Source organism: Haliotis rufescens, unplaced genomic scaffold, assembly GCF_023055435.1.
Source record: "Haliotis rufescens isolate VD_foot unplaced genomic scaffold, xgHalRufe1.0.p SCAF_11, whole genome shotgun sequence".
NCBI classification, from domain to species: Eukaryota; Metazoa; Mollusca; class Gastropoda; order Lepetellida; family Haliotidae; genus Haliotis; species Haliotis rufescens.
This window is the reverse complement of record NW_025963791.1, coordinates 27424634-27444008: the sequence shown is the minus strand read 5'-3', so window position 1 is coordinate 27444008 and position 19375 is coordinate 27424634. Positions and strand designations below refer to the sequence as shown.

Here is a 19375-nt window from a genome sequence, read left to right as displayed (position 1 = left end):
GTATGTCTACTTCAAGTACTTGTCTGATTTTGTGTTTTATGTCACCATCCGACATATTTCAAGTCAACCTATCACTGTTTCAATGTAAAACTGCTTTAAAACAACCATCAAATGTTCAAATACATAAACAAGTAAGAGAATACAAACAAATTCAACAAAACTGCACCAATAGTGCACAATTAAATAGCGCCACAACCTTCATTTAGCATAATATTGTAACACTCAATTGTAACTTATTCTGCCATTACATGACAAAATAGCACTTTAATGATGTCATTTATTGATTCAATACATTTAGCACGGCTAGATCGGAAAATATAAAAAATGAACTCATATACTTTCAATGATTTGATTGTGCAACATTGTTGACATGAAGTAGATTATGTCACTCAGTGGCATCTTTTTCTCCTTATTAGCCACTGGATAAAATAACAGAACATCATTTTCAATTAAACTTAACTGCTGCAACTAGTGGACAGGCAAAATCATCTAGACGTTTTTGAGAGAGAATTGCACATAGTATCACTCAATAGTTTTCATAAAGGGCTTACATTTTTGCACATGCTACATGTATATGAATCGGGTATTATCCTAATTTTCTATCCTTCAGATAAGCATCATAACCAACAGCAGCACAGAAAACCACACATCTAAAGCAGGGAAGTGTATCCCCAAGTAGTATTATTAAAGGATTGTGTTGAGGTGTAATGTGGGCAAGATGTGTTGACGACTAATGGTTCATCAAACTATCCTTTTTTCTGCATGTGAATTGCTGACCACAGTTTGGTTAGAAACATACATGTTTTATTCAAATCTGTTCAAGAAGTCTTCCATTTTGTAGTGGGTGAACCTGAGACTTTATATTCACAACTACTGTTTGTATTGTCCCAAGTGCCAATTCATACTAACAAGTTAACTTTTACTCACGATTTGGTCACCAATCACTTCTAATGTAAGCATTTATGGCAAACAAGGGGTACTGAGAAACAATTCCATTTCATGCTTGAAGACTAAATACTGACATTGAAGCAATCAAAAAAGGGGACACAAAGATTTTTTATTTCTTTTTTAATGCCGCACTCAGCAACATTCCAGCTATATGACGGTAGTCTGTAAATAATCAAGACTGGTCCAGACAATCCAATGGTTGATATCATGAGCATCGATCCGTGCAATTGGGATATGACAACATGCATCAACCAAGTCAAGTGAGCCTGACCACCCAATCTTGTCGGTCGCCTCTTACAACAAGCATAGTCGCTTCTTAAGGCAAGCATGGGTTGCTGATGACATATTCTACCCCGGATCATCGTGGGTACTTGTTTCTATTGCTACCCATGTGGTGCCTCATCCTGGTTATCTTGCACCAAATCCAAAAATTACTCCATTTTGTAATTGGATTACTTGCTGCTCAATATTCAGATCACCAAGATAAATGACACTCTTGATTGAGAAAGACCATATTACCATATATTCTGAAAATTGTAATAGTGGATTTGCAACCCTGTTGCAGATCAAACAACATTTTATCTGTGTGTCTTGGCGTGAGTGAGTCGGGTTTAACACTGCTTTGAACAGTATTCCAGTTATATCAGTTTTCAGCTCACTGTGGGAGTGATGCATATCTTAGACAGTTATCACTATGCTAAAACCCACAAGCATGGGTATGGTGCCAACAAACCTTAAAACTATCATGGGAAAATGGGCTCTGCCTTGGAAGAACAATTTTGGGAAAATAACATAGCATCGATTTAACTTTTGGTAGTCTAAAGAATACTTTCAACAATATATTGACTTATTTAACTGGTAGCATGTATATGTATAAGAAATCATCAATAGTGAACTGAAGCAGGTGTGAAAATGTTTTTTTTCTAGCTTTCAACTAGTGGTTAAATGCACCAGCTGTGAATACAGCAATCTAATGTACCCAAAGCATGTAAACAGCTGCAATATGATAATGCACACTGATGCAGGTGTGGATAGATTAAGTAATTCGCCTTTGCATTACATTGGAAAAATATTAGTAATAATGCTTCTACGACCATAGATGTTACCTTGTTCATCTATTTCAACATTGTCTCATTAAAAAGGGAGTGCAGATTAGGAAACCCATGAATGCAGTACTTTCCTTTGATGAAAATTATTTTTTTTAAAAACCCCACAAAATTAATGAAAGTAAAATTCGAACATCCCACACATCAACAAACATGAAACATTGGCATCAAATTTCAACGTTTAGCAAAAGTGTAATTTCTTTGGCAGTGACAGTGACTTGCTGCCCAAACCCAGGGCACCTGTCAGACCAAGGAAGCCACAGATGTTATGACATTTGAAGAAGGAAGTGCTGTATTTCCATGCATAACATTTACGAACGAATGCAATTATACGAGTATATGTTGTTCAAAGTATAACATAATTAACATGAATTGTGATAATAATGAATGTTTCACGGTATTTCTAGATCTCGATGGCAATGGTGTTAGTTCCAAGTCAAACCAAATCTGTCCTTTTATGGTCTGTTGTTGGAGAACGGCGATTTGCAAAATATCTCGTGCCGCAATAACGTAGATATCACATACAATATACACATAACATTCAGCAAAAGGTTATTAGCAAAAACGTTACAATAACAGTGCACCAAACGTACCGTTACTACGGATATTATACGGACACATCTGCAAGCAAAATATATTTTACTCTGCGATGACAGAGCTGTCAAAATCAGAAAGCAAAATTCTGCAATGGCAAACAACTGTTTAGAGAAAATCTGCGTAGATAGTCAAAGCGTAACACCGGCAAGCCAGTTTCGCGTGCTGAAAAATTTGACAACACTAGCGTCCTAGCGTTTATGCTTATGATAATGGCCGACATTACTATCATGGCGGGGGAAGGGAACCGCAGAAGACTTCTCACATTATGAAACTTACTTTTCACAACCCTCTCCGTCGTCGACAGCTTACCATCGGTCGTAGCCATCTTTAGGCCCACCAATTACAAGCAATAGGTGTGAGTGCCTTCGATGGCACTCGGTTGGATTGATATCTCTACGATAACCCTACCACTCTCCCAGATACGATTCAAGATGGCGTTCACAACATACTATTTGCATTTAGAGATGTCCTAGTGCGCATTTCTCTGCGCAACCTTGCCATCGCCCTGGGAGTCGAGTTAGGCGATACTAAAGGATAAATTTTCTATGCGCTATTTTGAAATTTATTTTGCGTTGGGCGATATAACCTCCCAGAAATGTAAAATAAATGCATGTTTCAAAATAGTTGGATTAGAAAATACAACGCTTTCCATAAATACGACTGGGGATAAATTAATATTGATTTCACTGTGAACAGACCTGACACAAAAAGCTCGTCTATTGCATGTAAATAATCAATAAACATAAATAATTGAGGGACAGGTTGATACATGCTTATCATAATCTGATAGACAGATCAAATGAGGATGAATGAAACCATCACAGGGACTATTACGCAACAACGCATTTTCAAATCTGGAAAATGGAAGCCTCATTGTCATAACTATCTCTCTCATTATAGAAGTCAAGGCAAATTTAATGCACTTCAATTTCCAAATTCAAATCACCAATAGACTAACTACATCACATTATATATGCTTGCACATATTAAACGAAGTACCCTGGCCCTGCACTGAAAGTGATTTAAAGTTTATATTTACAAAAGATCCAAAGAAATTGTGCTGAACTAGATCATATATGACCTTGTTGTAACAATATAAAATACCATATAGAAAAATAATGTCTCATTTAATAGTTTTATGACCGCACTCAGGCTTATAAGCGGAGCAGCGTCATTTGCGAAAGCATTCTTTACAAGTTCACGCGGGACCTGAGCTGGGGACGAGAGTGAGTGAGTTGGGTTCAACGCCGCTTTCAACAGTGTTTTAGTTTTTATCACGGCGTGCTATCTGTCTGAAGTGATGTAGGTCTTACGTAGTTCCCTGGTTGATGCATGTCTTCGTATCCCAAATGTGTGGATCCATGATCATGCTGTCAATCACTGGATTGCCTAGTCCATACTCGTTTATTTACAGACCGCCGTCGTATAGCTGGAATATTGCTGAGTGGGACGTTAAACAACAACAACAACAACAACAACTTAAAAACAACAAAACATAACAAACCCAAACAAAACATGGTTCCCACTTTCCATGGTGAATCCAACAAGTACTGTTATGATGCAAACCTAGAAACGGAATCAACGCGAACCGGGATTCGAACCCGCCAGCAGGGTTTCTGGCACGCCTAATAACTCTGCACATTGTACCTATGTTTGGAATCGAACCCGGGTCTTCGGCGTGACGAGCAAACGCTTTAACCACTAGGCTACCCGACCGCCCTATTTATATCATTAATATAGTAAAACATCTTTAACGGTTGTGCAATGTTCCAGTGATAAAAATATGGGGGTGTTTACGTTTGATGATGTTACTGGAGACATACTTTCATCAGTTGACCCAGATAACTCTTCATCGTCTCTCTTTAATAGTTATATTTTAAGTCGTCAAAACACCATGTAAACGTGTTTATTTTCAGTGTGGTTCAAAATAAGTGAGTTGATATATATATTCATACGAAATCATGTTTAATAATGCGAAATGTTATCCACGAGTATATTTTATTTGCAAATGTACGTTTTAGCGTTTCTCGGTGCTAATTTGCTCATTTGAAGCGATGTGATGTCAAACAGCTTCACTGTAGCGAACAAACCGATATGATGTAATCCATTGATACTGACGTCACAAGTACATATAGATTACTATACTAGCATATGTGTCATACCGATTTTACAAAACGAGTGGCAGAATTCTTGCATTTCCCGAGCGAGAGCGAGGGTAATACACAAGTTCTTACACGATTTTTGTAAAATCAGTATGACACACATGCGAGTGTAATATTTTCTTTATTACCCAATATTTCGCAATCCCTTTGAGTCCCCGAAAAATACACTGATCACGACAGCCCTGTTACAAAATACAATTGTCGAATGATATCAATAATCTCCATCTATGACGTCGTTTGTAGTGTGACGTCAAGCCTACCTTACATCACAATAAGATTCCAATGATGTCGTCGGGATGACGTTAACACTGGTTCGCGCGAAGTGATATTTGCACAAGTGCACATACGATGTTTATGAACTCGGTTATTTCAAAGCCTGTGGGTAATAAATAACATTACGTCACATGACACGAACTAAAGGCTGACCACTGATATTTCCCTGACAGTTTCAGAGGTGGTCGGGTAGCCTTGTGGTTAAAGCGTACGCTCTATTTCATTTTTCAATGAGAATGAGTAATGTATAGAAAAATCAACTGGGAATTGCGGATTATTTGTCACACTTGGAGGAATGCCCACCAAAGGTGCCACAAAAGGTGACTATGCTTGTGGTAAGAGGCGACTAACGGGATCGGGTGGTCAGGCTCGCTGACGTGGTTGATGCACGTCATCGATCCCAATTGCATGGGTCGATGCTCATTATATCAATCACTGGATTGTCTGGTCCAGACTCGATTATTTACAGACTGCCGTCATTTAGCGGGAATATTGCTGAGTATGGCGTAAAACAACAAACCAACCAACCAACCAAAGGCTAGCGACTTACCATATTCATTCACTCGTAAACAGGTACTCCGTAATTTCTCGTAGCTAAGTGCATTCTTGCATATTTTGATTGCCTTCTTGGAAACAAACATATCCCTCTTGTGAAAATATGATTTTATGCTAATTAACCAACGACTGTGAGCAGGGCTTCATCCCGCCATAACAATCTCAACGTGGAGCACCGACATGGGAACAATGTATGAAAACCATGACTGGTGTCCCCCGCCGTTATATTGCAGGAATATTGATAAAAACGGCGTAAAACCATACTCATTCACTCACTCACTCAACGTGGAGCACGGTTCTTGTAGATTATAATCGGGCTGAATTGAATCTGGAACTGACCGCACAGCCAGACATACATGTACTTTGAATATTATAGTAACCGACAATTACGTCATTACAAACGGAACAACGAAATGGCGTCACTATCATATCATTTGCTATGGAGCAACGACTTGACGTCGCCATCACGTCATCACCCGCCGGGTCCACTTGCACAAAGCGATCTTAGCGCTACAACGATTGTAAGCCTATGTTAAAGTATGGGAGTTAAGATCATCTTAGCGCTAAGATCGCTTTGTGCAAGTGGACCCCGGTGCAACAATGACATGACGTCAGACGTCACTGTACAATCGGATGAAGTTAGTATGAACGTTTTCAGGATGAGATACTCTGACGTAAGATTTCTTTTCGTTTAAAATAATATCTACGTAATTTTATCTAATAGTATGTTTTCCCATCGTGTGTACTCAAAAGGATCACCATAACATAACTCAATTTTCAAAGTAGACGATGATGTATATATCTAGACAATAACCTAGATTATCCCTCCCGAATTTATAAATGTAGTAAGTTCCTCGCCAATACAAGGGTCAGATTATCTGTGGGGGCAAGGGTGGCCCAGTCGTCTAAGGCGCCGCGATTCGCTGTGCAGAGTTGCGTCCCTTGGGGACGCCAGAAACCTATGATTGTGGGTTCGAATGCCGGTTCGCCCTGATTATGTTTCTAGGTTTGTCAGCACCATACCCGTGCTCGTGGGTTTCACTGAAGTGGTAAACGTCGAAGACCTGCATCACTTCGGGCTTTCCTCCAACATTAAGCTGACACGCCGCGATATAACTGGAATACTGTTAAAAGCGGCGTTAAACCCAACTCACTCACTCACTCAGATTATCTGTTACTGTCGCGTGTGTAGTCTGTATTTAGTAGTAGCGAAGACGTAGTTTTATCGAGTTGGCAAATATAATCCCGAAGCTAGCGTTTGACCTTGACTTTGTGTCAGTTGACGTCACAATTTCTAAAAGTCAGAATGTGGGCTTGGCATTAAGGGGATAAAACAAGGACTGGTAGGTTCGGAGTCAGTATACTGTGTCTGAGTAGGGTGTTTGGCATGGTATCTCAGTAGGCTAGCTAACACAATAAAACCGGCATACGTATGGACCAGTACACGCAGCCACACACACACACACACGTGCATGCACGTCGCTATATAAGTGAAACAATTTTGAACTCCCCCAAAAAGTTGAAACCCCATTTCACCCACCTATTCAACGAATCGGAAAACAGTCTGGCGCAGTGATGACGTCACACTACTGCCACAAGCTAATTTGCATAGCACGTGACCAGGCAATCGCCCTGATGCTGAAATCATAGTATAAGTAGTCAGTGATGACGGAAGTCTTTGAGTGCGACTAGTATGTCTCACAGTCCCCGAACCATATTAATTTCCCTTCCGCCTAAGCCTTTCTGTAAGAGAAAAAAACCCTAAATGAAGTAGGTCTAGATTTTCCACAGTTTCTGAATCTCCCTTCTCACTGGGGCGCCTTTTCCATTTCAATGGCGTGTCTTGTTTCTATCAAATTATATATTTTCAGAGATTAAGTGTTAGTCTACTGTGCGACCTTCAGATTGTTTTCCATAATAATTAAGATATCCTACTGCAACAGCGACAATGAAGAGTGTGACAATATATCTTGACACATCGAAGTGACTGGATCCCTTCAACCATTGTAAGCAAAGGATAAATATTTGAAGACTTCTAACGTTTTATGATATTTCTCAGTGAAAGCTTGCTATTTCATGACGAGCGTGTGGACTATTTACAAGTGAAAGACCCGTGAAGATCCGGGTTAGAATAGGTCTTCAGCAACCTTTGCTTGTCGTAAGAGGCGACTATGCTTGTCTTAAGAGGCGACTAACGGGGTCGGGGTAGGAGAGTGGGTTCGAATGTTTAAACCGACACGGTGGTGCCATTTCTGTAAGAACAATGACATGTGGGCTCAGGTTTTAATACTAGTAACCACAGAGCATAAGGTTTCAAGTATGTAATCTCCGTCCCCACAAGGTCAATAGTCTGACATTAGGCTGCAAACTGAAGGCTGCATTGATATAAAGTTCGTTTTATCCTTTTCGATGAATTATTTACATCTTTCGAATTGCCGCTTACACGTGGCATAAATCGGACATTGTGGTTGGATATAGGCAGATGTAATCATGCTATTTTTACATTTTGACTAAAAGCAAATAATGTGTTTTTACTTTAAAGATCTCGATATGAAAAAACCCCTGAGCATTCAACTTTTATTTGAGATAGTATTTTTTTCTGTAAGAGCCTCAAAAATAGAATTCTCCGAAAGCCAAATACATTTCGGGAACGGGTTAGTCTTTCTCTCTAAAACAGCCCATGTCATGCATCAGGTTATAAAACCACTGTGGAATAAAACTGCTTACATAGTTTCAAAATAACGGACGCATTATGTAGGAGTTAACCTTTTATCCAAGATGAACATGAATAATAATTCATATTCTGAATAATTCTTCTGTCGGTAATTGGTCAATTCAGTATTACTTACATTAAACAACGTATGGCACCTGAAAGCAGTGAAGGTACATGTACATGTCATGTGACAAATAACGAGAAGTAGCGATTCGCCTCCATATGTCACATGGTAGTGACCTTTAGCGGGTAGAAGTCATCAACACTCATGTTTTAACGTATTCTGTACATAATGGGCAGTGGAAGTAGGGAGTTGGTAGTGGATATGTATTCTCTTGTGGGTAGTGGAGCTATATGCGGGTAGTGGTCATTAGATGAAATGTCTTCTCTTGAGAGTTGTGGAGCTTTAAGCGGGTAGTGGTCATCAGAAGTCACGAAATGTCTTCTCTTGAGAGTAGTGGAGCTTTAAGCGGGTAGTGGTAATTAGATGTCACGAAATGTCTTCTCTTGAGAGTAGTGGAACTTTAAGCAGGCAGTGGTCATCAGAAGTCATGGAATGTCTTCTCTTGAGAGTAGTGGAGCTTTAAGCGGGTAGTGGTCATCAGTAGCGATGACAATTTATTTGTGGGTAGCAGAGATATGCGGGTAGTAGTCAACAGAGCTATTAAATAATATTTCTTCACGTGTAGTGCAGAAAAAACTAATTAATATCTCCCATCAGAATCAATCACCAATTTAGCATCATAACATATGCAGTAAATTATCATGTACAGGTGTTTCTGGCAACCCACGTTTTACATTACCCTGGACAAAATTGCACCTATATCACCACACTAGTTTGTTTGTTGTTTAACGCCGCACTCAGCAATATTCCAGCTATATGACGCCGGTCTGTAAATAATCGAGTATGGACCAGACAATCCAGTGATTGACATCATGAGCATCGATCCACGCAATTGGGATCGATGACATGCATCAACCAAGTCAGCGAGCCTGACAACCCGATCCCGTTAGTCGCCTCTTACGACAAGCATAGTCACCTTTTACGGCAAGTAAGGGTTGCTGAAGACCTATTCTACCCCGGATCTTCACGGGTCATGTAGTAGTAGTAGTAGTAGTAGTAGTAGTAGTAGTAGTAGTAGTAGAGTAGCAGCAACAGTATATGTGGTACTGGAAGTATATGTAGTGGTATAGTAGTTTTTGGTTGTTTGTTTGTTGTTTAACGCCGCACTCAGCAATATTCCAGCTGTATGACGGCGGTCTGTAAATAACCGAGTATGGACCACACAATCCAGTGATTGATACCATAAGCACCGATCCACGCAATTCAGAATACGATGACATGCATCAACCAAGTCAGCGAGCCTGACCACCCGATCCCGTTCGTCGCCTCTTACGACAAGCACAGTCACCTTTTACTGCAAGCATGGTAGAAGCAGTAGTAGCAGTGTGTGTGGTTATACACCAATAGTAGCAGAAGCCGCAGTAGTAGTAGTAGTAGTAAACGTTGTAGCAGCAGCAGCAGAAGCAGCAGCAGCAGCAGTAGTAGTAGTAGTAGTAGTAGTAGTAGCAGCAGTAGCACCAGCGGTAGTATAAGTATTATTATAAGTAGTAGTAGTAGTAGTAGTAGTAGTAGTAGTAGAAGTAGAAGGAGTAGTGTTATAAGTAGTAATAGTACCATCATCATACGTAGTTGTAAAAGTGGTAGCAGCATCAGCATTAGTAGAATGTCTGTTATGATTCTGTAAATCAATTAGTGAAATCATCTTCCTGTGCATGGGCGAGACAGTTGGTCAAACCACACAAACAACTGGCGTCTCGCATTAATTATATATATTCGAAATAATCACCACCCTGTTCTCATTAACTTATAGTGACAAATATGAACACTATACTCGTGTGTACAAGCCACATTATCTCTCAATAGCAAACAACACTCCCAGCCACTAAGTCACCACAACCTCGCCACTGTCCTGTCCAACTCAGTCAGTCGGCGCAAGTACGTTTCCGAGTCGACGGCCCAGTTTAACGCCAAACAAGAGACAGCCTATTTACATGTGTATCAAGTAGCTACCTTCTCTAATATCGGGTAGTACTGACTTCTAAATGTTAATGTACTCGCTTTGTGATAAAGGTATGGTTACTTGTAGTGGTTATCTAGTTACATACACATAAGCCCCCACATCTGTCATGACTAGGAAGAGAAGATTTGTGTTGATATTGAGTGGGAAAGTAAATATTGAGAAACTGTCTTATCTGTAGGGGAAGGATGTGCGTAGATTGTATCAACAGGTAAACACATATTGCATCCTCAGCTAAGTGCACAGTCATGACTATTCTTAATAAATTTGTAATTTCATTTTTTTAAACGAATGATAACGTAGTGTTTTGACATTTTGTTGTGCCTGAGAGTGGGTAGACCGCGTTGTGTGGAGTTTCATTAGAAAACTCTTTACTGAGTATTACAAAACAATGCTACATCATTTCAACCACAAAAAAACATTTAAAAAATCGTTAAAAGATCGATGTTCATATAATGCTTCATATAATGCTTCTGAACATTAGTAGTTAGTAAGAGAAAAACGACAATCATGTTTAATTTTTAAAAGTAGAGATGGAAAATATATGTGACTGATTACGAAAAGTATTTCTTTAAACACAGAAGATGACATTATGCTGTAATCCACACCCTTCACGACAATGAAGTATATATGAATTTGAAACGCCATTCTTTTCGTGTAAATCCGATTAGTGTGAATTTATTTGGGTGTGGTTGTGCAAATAATAAATGTATTTCTTAAACCAAACCGCTGCCTGTGTTAAGATCAAGGAAAGCTATATACACTGACAGGCAAAAGAAAGTATACACTTGAAAATTGGATTTGACCGAAACTGTACAAACGTTACCAAAACGTTACCAGACTGAAAACAATCGCCCAAAACACCAAACTAATGTCAAAAAGAACGACTATGATACCCTTTTGAAATACATCACCATCGAACAACATTTTTGTTTTTGTTTCATTTTAGCCACCATCAAATACGGTTGCATACTTTCTTTTGCAAGGCATGTTGTTAGAAATCCTCATGCATTGCTTTGAAAACAACTTCATAAACTTGTGAGTGAGTCTTGTTTTACACCGGTTTTAGCAATCGTCTTGTCATTACCCACCAGCATACGTGGATCAAGGAACTTAAGGATGGCAATAATAAATTAACGGGGTAAACCTATGTATGTAATTTCTGTTAAAATACCATTAAACATATATCTAAGGTGAATTCGTATCGTTAACAAAATCAACAGAAATCCGATTTCCAAGTGGACTTTCACATTTTATTTCCTTTTTGAATTGTAATTCTGTTCTTAGTTTTCTAAACTAAGGCTAACCCATTGAGCATCAGATATCATACGACGACTCATTTGAATGCCAAAAAGTTTTAATTACTGTCATGCTTAGATATTTCATGACACAAATGTCCTTTACTTAAATAATATTTTAATGACCAGGAATTGTTAGCAATGAAATCGTAACAGTTTATCAAGTAGCTACAATAAATTACTACATTTCGTTCGATTTAATATTCCACGAAAAGGTCAAAGTCAGACAGCTAAATACAATTGAAAGCATATGAGCTGGGTACATGTAATATGCATGGTAGACCCCGGTTGAGTGAAATAGTTTCAAGTTCCATGAAAATGTGCAAGAAGTCTTTGCTGATTATTTTAAACTATTATCTTTCCATTGTCACCGAGTAGATTGCTAAACCACAAGATGTAACCAATACTTTTGAAAGATTGGTTGGTTGGTTTTTTGTTTAACGCCGCACTCAGCAATATTCCAGCTATATGACGGCGGTCTGTAAATAATCGAGTATGGACCAGACAATCCAGTGATTAATATCATGAGCATCGATCCACACAATTGGGATCGATGACATGCATCAACCAAGTCAGCGAGCCTGACCACCCGATCCCTTTAGTCGCCTTTTACGACAAGTATAGTCACCTTTTACGGCAACCATGGGTTGCTGAAGACCTATTCTACCCCGGAATCTTCAGGGGTCACTTTTGAAATAAACTTGTGTATGAGTTGGTCTGACAATAAACGTCTCCTTGTCACTGTAGAACTGTTTTCTAATACCCATTGATCACGAGGTACGTCATTTTGACCCAGATTATGAAAACTTGATGTGTGATAGAATGATAGATACCAACATATTGTCATATTGACTCGGTTATTACATGGGGACGCCTGATTAATAAATAGGTTATTGATATATTATCATATTTGTCAGTGGCATAAACAAAGTTTATTTTCAGCCTCAGCATGTTCTGTCATTTAAACGAAGCCGGTTCCAAATGAAAATTCCGGACATCATAAAAAATATTTTAACTTACGGTTATCGATTATTAAAGATCGTAGCAAGAATTATTATTTTGGAATTATCACGATGTATTTTAACTGGAAGGACCCATTTGTACACGATATCGAATTAGTAAGAGAAAAGAGGATGGTACACTGTTGACGAAACACTATTACGTTAAAGACAAGAAACCGCCCCATTTCAAAAACAGATCCTTCCTATCGTTTCAACACACCAATCAAGGCTGTAAAACACAAATAAACCTTATTTGCCATATCAAACGACCTCGCACGAGTGAAAGATATGCGAGGTACTGCCTTTGTTTAATCAGTTCACGTTGAACGGCCCATAGTCCCGTGATGTGTACGTGAAAGCTCGTGACTAGAATACCCATCGACTGTAAGCTGCTAGTTGGACGGCCTGGCAAATAGTCCGTAACATTTTAAAGGACTACGATCGATTTAAAGCATATCGTGGCATTTGATGTTGAACAGTTCTATTTGGGGATCAAAACTAATGTCTCGTGATGGTAAACCTTGATATATCTCTCACTCCGAACGCTGTATCCGTAACCATGACAACGGCTTCACTGGGTTTCCTATGTTCGAAAGGGCAACTTTGATATAACCGACATATCGAGATAGCGGAGTTTACAGGAACAAAGAGCAGTGGGATGTAGAGTATACCTACTTGTATATGACGTGTTCTGTGGACAAATACGACGTCTTTCTAACCTCCTCTACCGCGGGGGAGGAGAGCTGGTATTGTCAGCATGGGACTTAAGCGAATTCCTAATACTGGCAATGACATGTGTGTGTGTCATACTCAATGTACGAAACGAGAGTCGTAAATACACACACACGCACGCGCGCACACACACGCACACGCACACGCACGCACACGCACGCACACACTATAGTGTTAAAGTTTATTATCCACACTTCATGGTTAGCAATATTGAAATCGTGTCGCGAAGTGTCAAGAGTGACGTCTGTTGTATACTTAAGAATATATACGTTAGTTTCGCGACCTCTCGTCCAGTGGAAAAGCCGTATATAATGTAAACGTCACATAAAAAAACATTGACGTCAACGGCGACAGCGGAATAACGGAAAAAATGCTGTTCGCCGTTGAAAACACCACCACTAATATATGCATAATGAAAACAACAATTCATACTATACTTATAAATACTTTAAACAAAAAATCCAAATATTCTTATAATAACGATTTCTCTCTTGCTACTGTGAATTACTCTACTACTAATACTGCTGCTACTACTACTACTACTATTACAGCTACACACACTACTACTACTACTACTACTACTACTACTATTACTACTACTGCACCTACTACTACTACTACTGCTACTACTACTACTACTACTGCTGCTACTACTTCTACCACTACTACTACTACTACTTCTGCTACTACTACTACTACTACTACTACTGCTGCTGCTGCTGCTGCTGCTGCTTCTACTACTACTACTACTGACCCGTGAAGATCCGGGGTAGAATAGGTCTTCAGCAACCCATGCTTGCCGTAAAAGGCGAATATGCTTTTCGTAAGAGGCGACTAACAGGATCGGGTGGTCAGGCTGACTGACTTGGTTGATGCATGTCATCGATCCCAATTTGCGCGGATCAGTGTTTATAGTATCAATCACTGGATTATACTGTTGCTTCTGCTGCTGCTACTAGTGCCGTAATGCGTAGATCGATGCTCATGATGTCAACCACTGGATTGTCTGGTCCGGACTCGATTACTTTTCAGACCGCCGTCATATAGCTGGAATAACAACCAACCAACCAACCAACCAACTACTACTACTACTACTACTACTACTACTACTACTACTACTACTACTACTACTACTGCTGCTGCTGCCACTACTGCTGCTACAACTACTATCATTACTACTACTACTACTACTACTACTGTTACTACTACTACTACTACTACTACTACTACTACTACAGCTACACCCATTACTACTACACTATTACTGCGGCTACTACTACTAATATTACCGCTTCTACTACTACTACTACTACTACTACTACTACTACTACTACTACTACCACCACCACTACTACTACTTCTAGTATATATGCCACTATACTACTGTTGCCGAGATATACCAGTATATATTAGTTATACATAACATACAGCTGACTGGGGCGTAAAATGACATACACTCACGCGCTACTACCACCACTACTGACAAAGCTACTATCGCGACAACTACAGTTATTGTAGCAATACTGTACCTGTTTTAAAAATAATTTATGCACATACCCCCCAAACAGAGATTGTCGAAATCGAGTAAGCAATAGAACTGCCATCTTACGCTCAGGCCTGCCTGGGTATGCAGGTATGACAGGAGACGAAACGACAACTGTGAAATATGAACTTGAACCCACTGAAATGTGGGAAACATAAGTATTTATGGGAAACACATCTGCCGAACCAACATGTGTTACTGGATATTATTTCACAAATGATTGTGTGACATGACATTTTGGAAGCTGCATTATTACATTGTCATACAATGGGCGCCGGCTTGTGAAAATGATACCGAGTGAGTATTGTTTTACGCGCTTTTAGCAATATTCCAGCAATATCATGGTGGGGACACCAGAAATGGGCTTCACACATTCTACCCACGCGGGGAATCGAACGCGGGTCTTTGGCGTGACGAGGGAACACTTTAACAACTAGGCTACCGCACCGCCCGAAATTGATACTGAAAAATGCACATGCAGGTGTTTGGATGATAATGAATCACACGTGACAAATATTTTCTGTCAGTAGGGCCACTAAGTATGCATAACGATAATCTACTCTGAAAGATATGAATGTATATTGGTGGCCTTTACTCGGCGATAGATCAGATCATTAAGCTACCCTGGACGACATGTGATAATATTTCTTACCTAAGCAATCCGCTATATATATCAGTGTGTGAGTTATTGCTAACCTCAATAAGCCGCTATGTGAGTATATAAATGTGTGAGTTTTTGCTAACCTCAATAAGCTGCTATGTGAGTATATCAATGTGTGAGTAATTGCTAACCTCAATAAGCTGCTATGTGAGTATATCAATGTGTGAGTTATTGCTTACCTCAATAAGCTGCTATGTGAGTATATCAGTGTGTGAGTTACTGCTAATCTCGACGAGTGTGTGTGTGTGTGTGGTGGTGGTGGTGGTGTGTGTGTGTGTGGGGGGGGGGGGGGGGGGGGGGGGGGGGGGGGGGGGGGGGGGCGGGGGGTATGGTACAGGTCTCAGACGTTCACACTTTCGTGAAACCCACGAGCATGGGTATAGTGCCGTCAAACCCAGAAACATAATAGGGGTGAACCGGGATTCGAACCCACAAAGGTTTCTAACGTGCTGAAGGGAGGCAACTCTGCACATTGCGGCGCCTTAGACTACTGGACCATCTATGCTCCGTTAGTGTTTATTCCCCAAGCAGGATATGGATAACCTCTAACCACCTCATGTGTATATCGGAGCACAGTCGAAACTCCCTCCACCCAGCTATATTTTCCAGACCAAGAAGGAAATATCACCTTGTCAGCCTGCTTTGTATCAAGCTTCACGTCACCGAATGTTCCAACAGCAACAACATAGATCAGAAGGGAGCACAGACTTCAAGAGGACGATTTGTCTCAATGATTTCCCCAGCATAGTTTCCTAGAATTGACAAATCCAAATAACATTGAATTGTGGACCAAGAAAAGTCGAAACCAAATGACAAACCCCGATCCATCAGGGCATGTAATCAACTTCAAACCATTTACCAAACTGAAAACACCTTACAATGTACATATGTCACACATCAAAGTTCAAATTCAAACATATTCAAATTGAACATCCATTTTGGCCATCAGATCCTCATTTTAAGCACGTTTGTTACTGCGTGCACTGGACCTATTCAAAAAGTCCTCATGGGAGGTATATAAATCAAAACATCGTTTAAAAAAACAAAATCAGTATTATCACACTGTTTATCAAACTGACCAACATTGGAAGGCGAAGCCACACCCATATCTCGTCTCAGTGGAACAATTCCTTTGTGAAATCATCTACTTATCTAACTTCCCCACAATACTTAAGGGACATACCTGGGTGTCAAATAGCTGTTTCCCAGAGACCGACATATCTGTACAAAGTCCATTGAAAACATCAACAGAACCCTATCACGTACAACAGCGCGAACCCCAGGGGCTCGAGATGGGTTTCCGCCGACCCTTCCTGGAACGAGTGACGACCTACTAGCCTACCGGCCCACTTTAATGAAGCGATAACTGGAAATCTCAAGCTCTAAGCATACCGCCATCATATTCTTATGGTATTCCGGCCTTATATGAACATGGAACTCCTAACACCCCGTTGATACTTTAAATACATCCATGAAGTGTGAGCCCTAACTGTACCTCTTACATATGTGAGGCAATGGTTACACCGTTCCGCAATCTATTGTATCTCTTTCATATCTTGTTTGTTTGTTGTTAAACGTCGCAATCAGCAATATCCAAGCTATATGTCGGCGGTTCGTAAGTAATCGAGTCTGGACCAGGCAATCCAGTGATTGACATCATGAGCATCGATCCACACAATTGGGATACGATGACATGCATAAACCAAGTCAGCGAGCATGACCACCCAATCCCGTTAGTCGCCTCTTACGACAAGCATAGTCGACTTTCACGACAAGCATGGGTTGCTGAAGACCTATTCTTCCCCGGATAATCACGGGTTTTTTAATATCATAACAGAATTTTAATGAACACAAGACAAGGGTCACATTGTATCACTTTCATTTTATAATATGTGAGACACAATGAACACCAGGTGTTTTCGTCTCAGTAGCCGTTTCTTGTAAGGGATGGGTCATTCATTATAATAGGTGTGTGGGTGTGGGTGTTTGTGTGTGTGTGTGTGTGTGTGTGTGGGGGGGGGGGGGGGGGGGGGGGTGGGTGGGTGTGTGTGTGTGGGGGGGGGGGGGGGGTGGTGGTGTTGGGGGACACACAATAAATGAAGGGTCTCATCAAAATGTATCACAACATTTGTAAAAAAAGTGACACTTCTATATTTTCAAATAAATATATTATAGAAAGTTGTATATAATTTAGGGACTGGTCATTTATTATAGGATGGGGGGTCATGAAAATGACGAGGCCCCAATATGACTTCGCCTTTTCCACTACCACGCATTTACTTCGCAAAATGGTTGCAGGAGAAAGAAGCGTATCGTATTTCATGAGCAGAGTGAATGTTTTATATCTACGACTGGCTTCATATTCAGGGGCTCAGTCTGACATTTATATATCCCATGTCGACATGGTGCAGGTATGCAGAGACGCCGAGTGGGGCTATTGATTGGTTGACACAGAGGCCTGCACGCGGTGAAGAAATGTGGCATACGAACGTATAAGTATATGTATGAGGGTCCATGATAATTATCTGTACGGATATACATTGACGGCCAAAAGAAACTTTACCACCTTAAAAATATAATTGCAAAATTTCAAAAGATATGTTCACACTAAATCAAAGCAAAACAAAACGTCCAAACACAACAATGCTCTATGCAGAAAGTGAAAAACGTCCACGACACGTTTTCTTTTGTAGAAAACGGGAAAAAGTGAAAAAGAAACCATGTACCGCTTGTGCAGACGAAACTACACGTGCAGTAGGGTATATGATACGGACGGCATGTCACACTCACACGGATAAAGGAAAACACCACAGAAACGCCACGACTGACACCCGAACAACGTGAGCGGGCCTGGGTATCACACAGGCGGAAGCCACTAATGCCCACATTGCTAGAGGTTTTGGTTGCTCCCGTGTTGCTGTAACTAACCTGATGCAACGTTACAGGTAGACGGTGCAGACATCACCAAGAACAGGCAGCCTCATGGTAACTACACCCAGTGAAGACCGGTACTTGCGTACTTTGCATCTCCGGAATCGATTCCTGACAGTGACGTCATCAGCTGCGAATGCCTTAGGGCTATTCGACAAACAGTGGCAAGGCGACCAAGGGCTCAAGGAATTACTAAACAGGTCTTGACCTAGCCTACCGATAGGCGCGAGACCCTTTCTTATTTGAAGTAAAGGGTCTGGAAATCCGGATGTTATACCATGTACTAAATACCTCGTCATATGCATGCTTTTATTTCACGGTGATCGATTTGAAGAAATGTTTCAGTTCATCCAACTTTGTCCTTATGCGGCCACAATGTTTTTTGTTTTTTTAACGCCGCTATATGCCAGCTATAGACGGCGGCCTGTAAATAATAGAGTCTGGCCCACACAATCTAGTGGTTGATATCCTGAATAACCTCGGGGTACCTTGAAACGCCATCAACCAAGTCACCGAGCCTGACCAGCAGGCATCCATTTAGTATTCTCGTACGACCAGCATAGGTTGCTGGCGACAAATTCTAACCCGGATTCGGGGGTCAAATATAATTTGATCACATTATTTATGCACAATATGACTTTTTCACAAAGCGCCTTATTGTATCTAATCGTAAGCAATAATTAAATACCCTTCAAGGGACAAAGCCAAACATCAATACAGCAAAGTTAATATTAATGCGACTGTAAGAGAGACAGACATACTGGCGGTGTCCTA

General features: G+C 40.4%; 1 protein-coding gene across 10 annotated transcripts in view; it reads right to left on the bottom strand.

The window, feature by feature from the left end:
- The window catches only part of LOC124149331 (serine/threonine-protein phosphatase 2B catalytic subunit alpha isoform-like), a 57195-nt gene that overhangs the window by 22532 nt on the left and 15288 nt on the right, over window positions 1-19375 (bottom strand). For 2 of the 10 annotated variants that reach the window (XM_046520841.2, XM_046520843.2), the window contains exon 1: window positions 2928-3128. The exons of 6 other annotated variants lie outside the window; for them this stretch is intronic. In XM_046520841.2, coding sequence (XP_046376797.1) covers window positions 2928-2976 — 49 coding nt within the window. In that variant the 5' untranslated portion in view covers window positions 2977-3128. Of the gene's footprint in view, window positions 1-2647; window positions 2691-2927; window positions 3130-19375 lie in introns of those variants that run through there. 2 more of the 10 variants (XM_046520838.2, XM_046520845.2) reach the window with 2 other exon arrangements.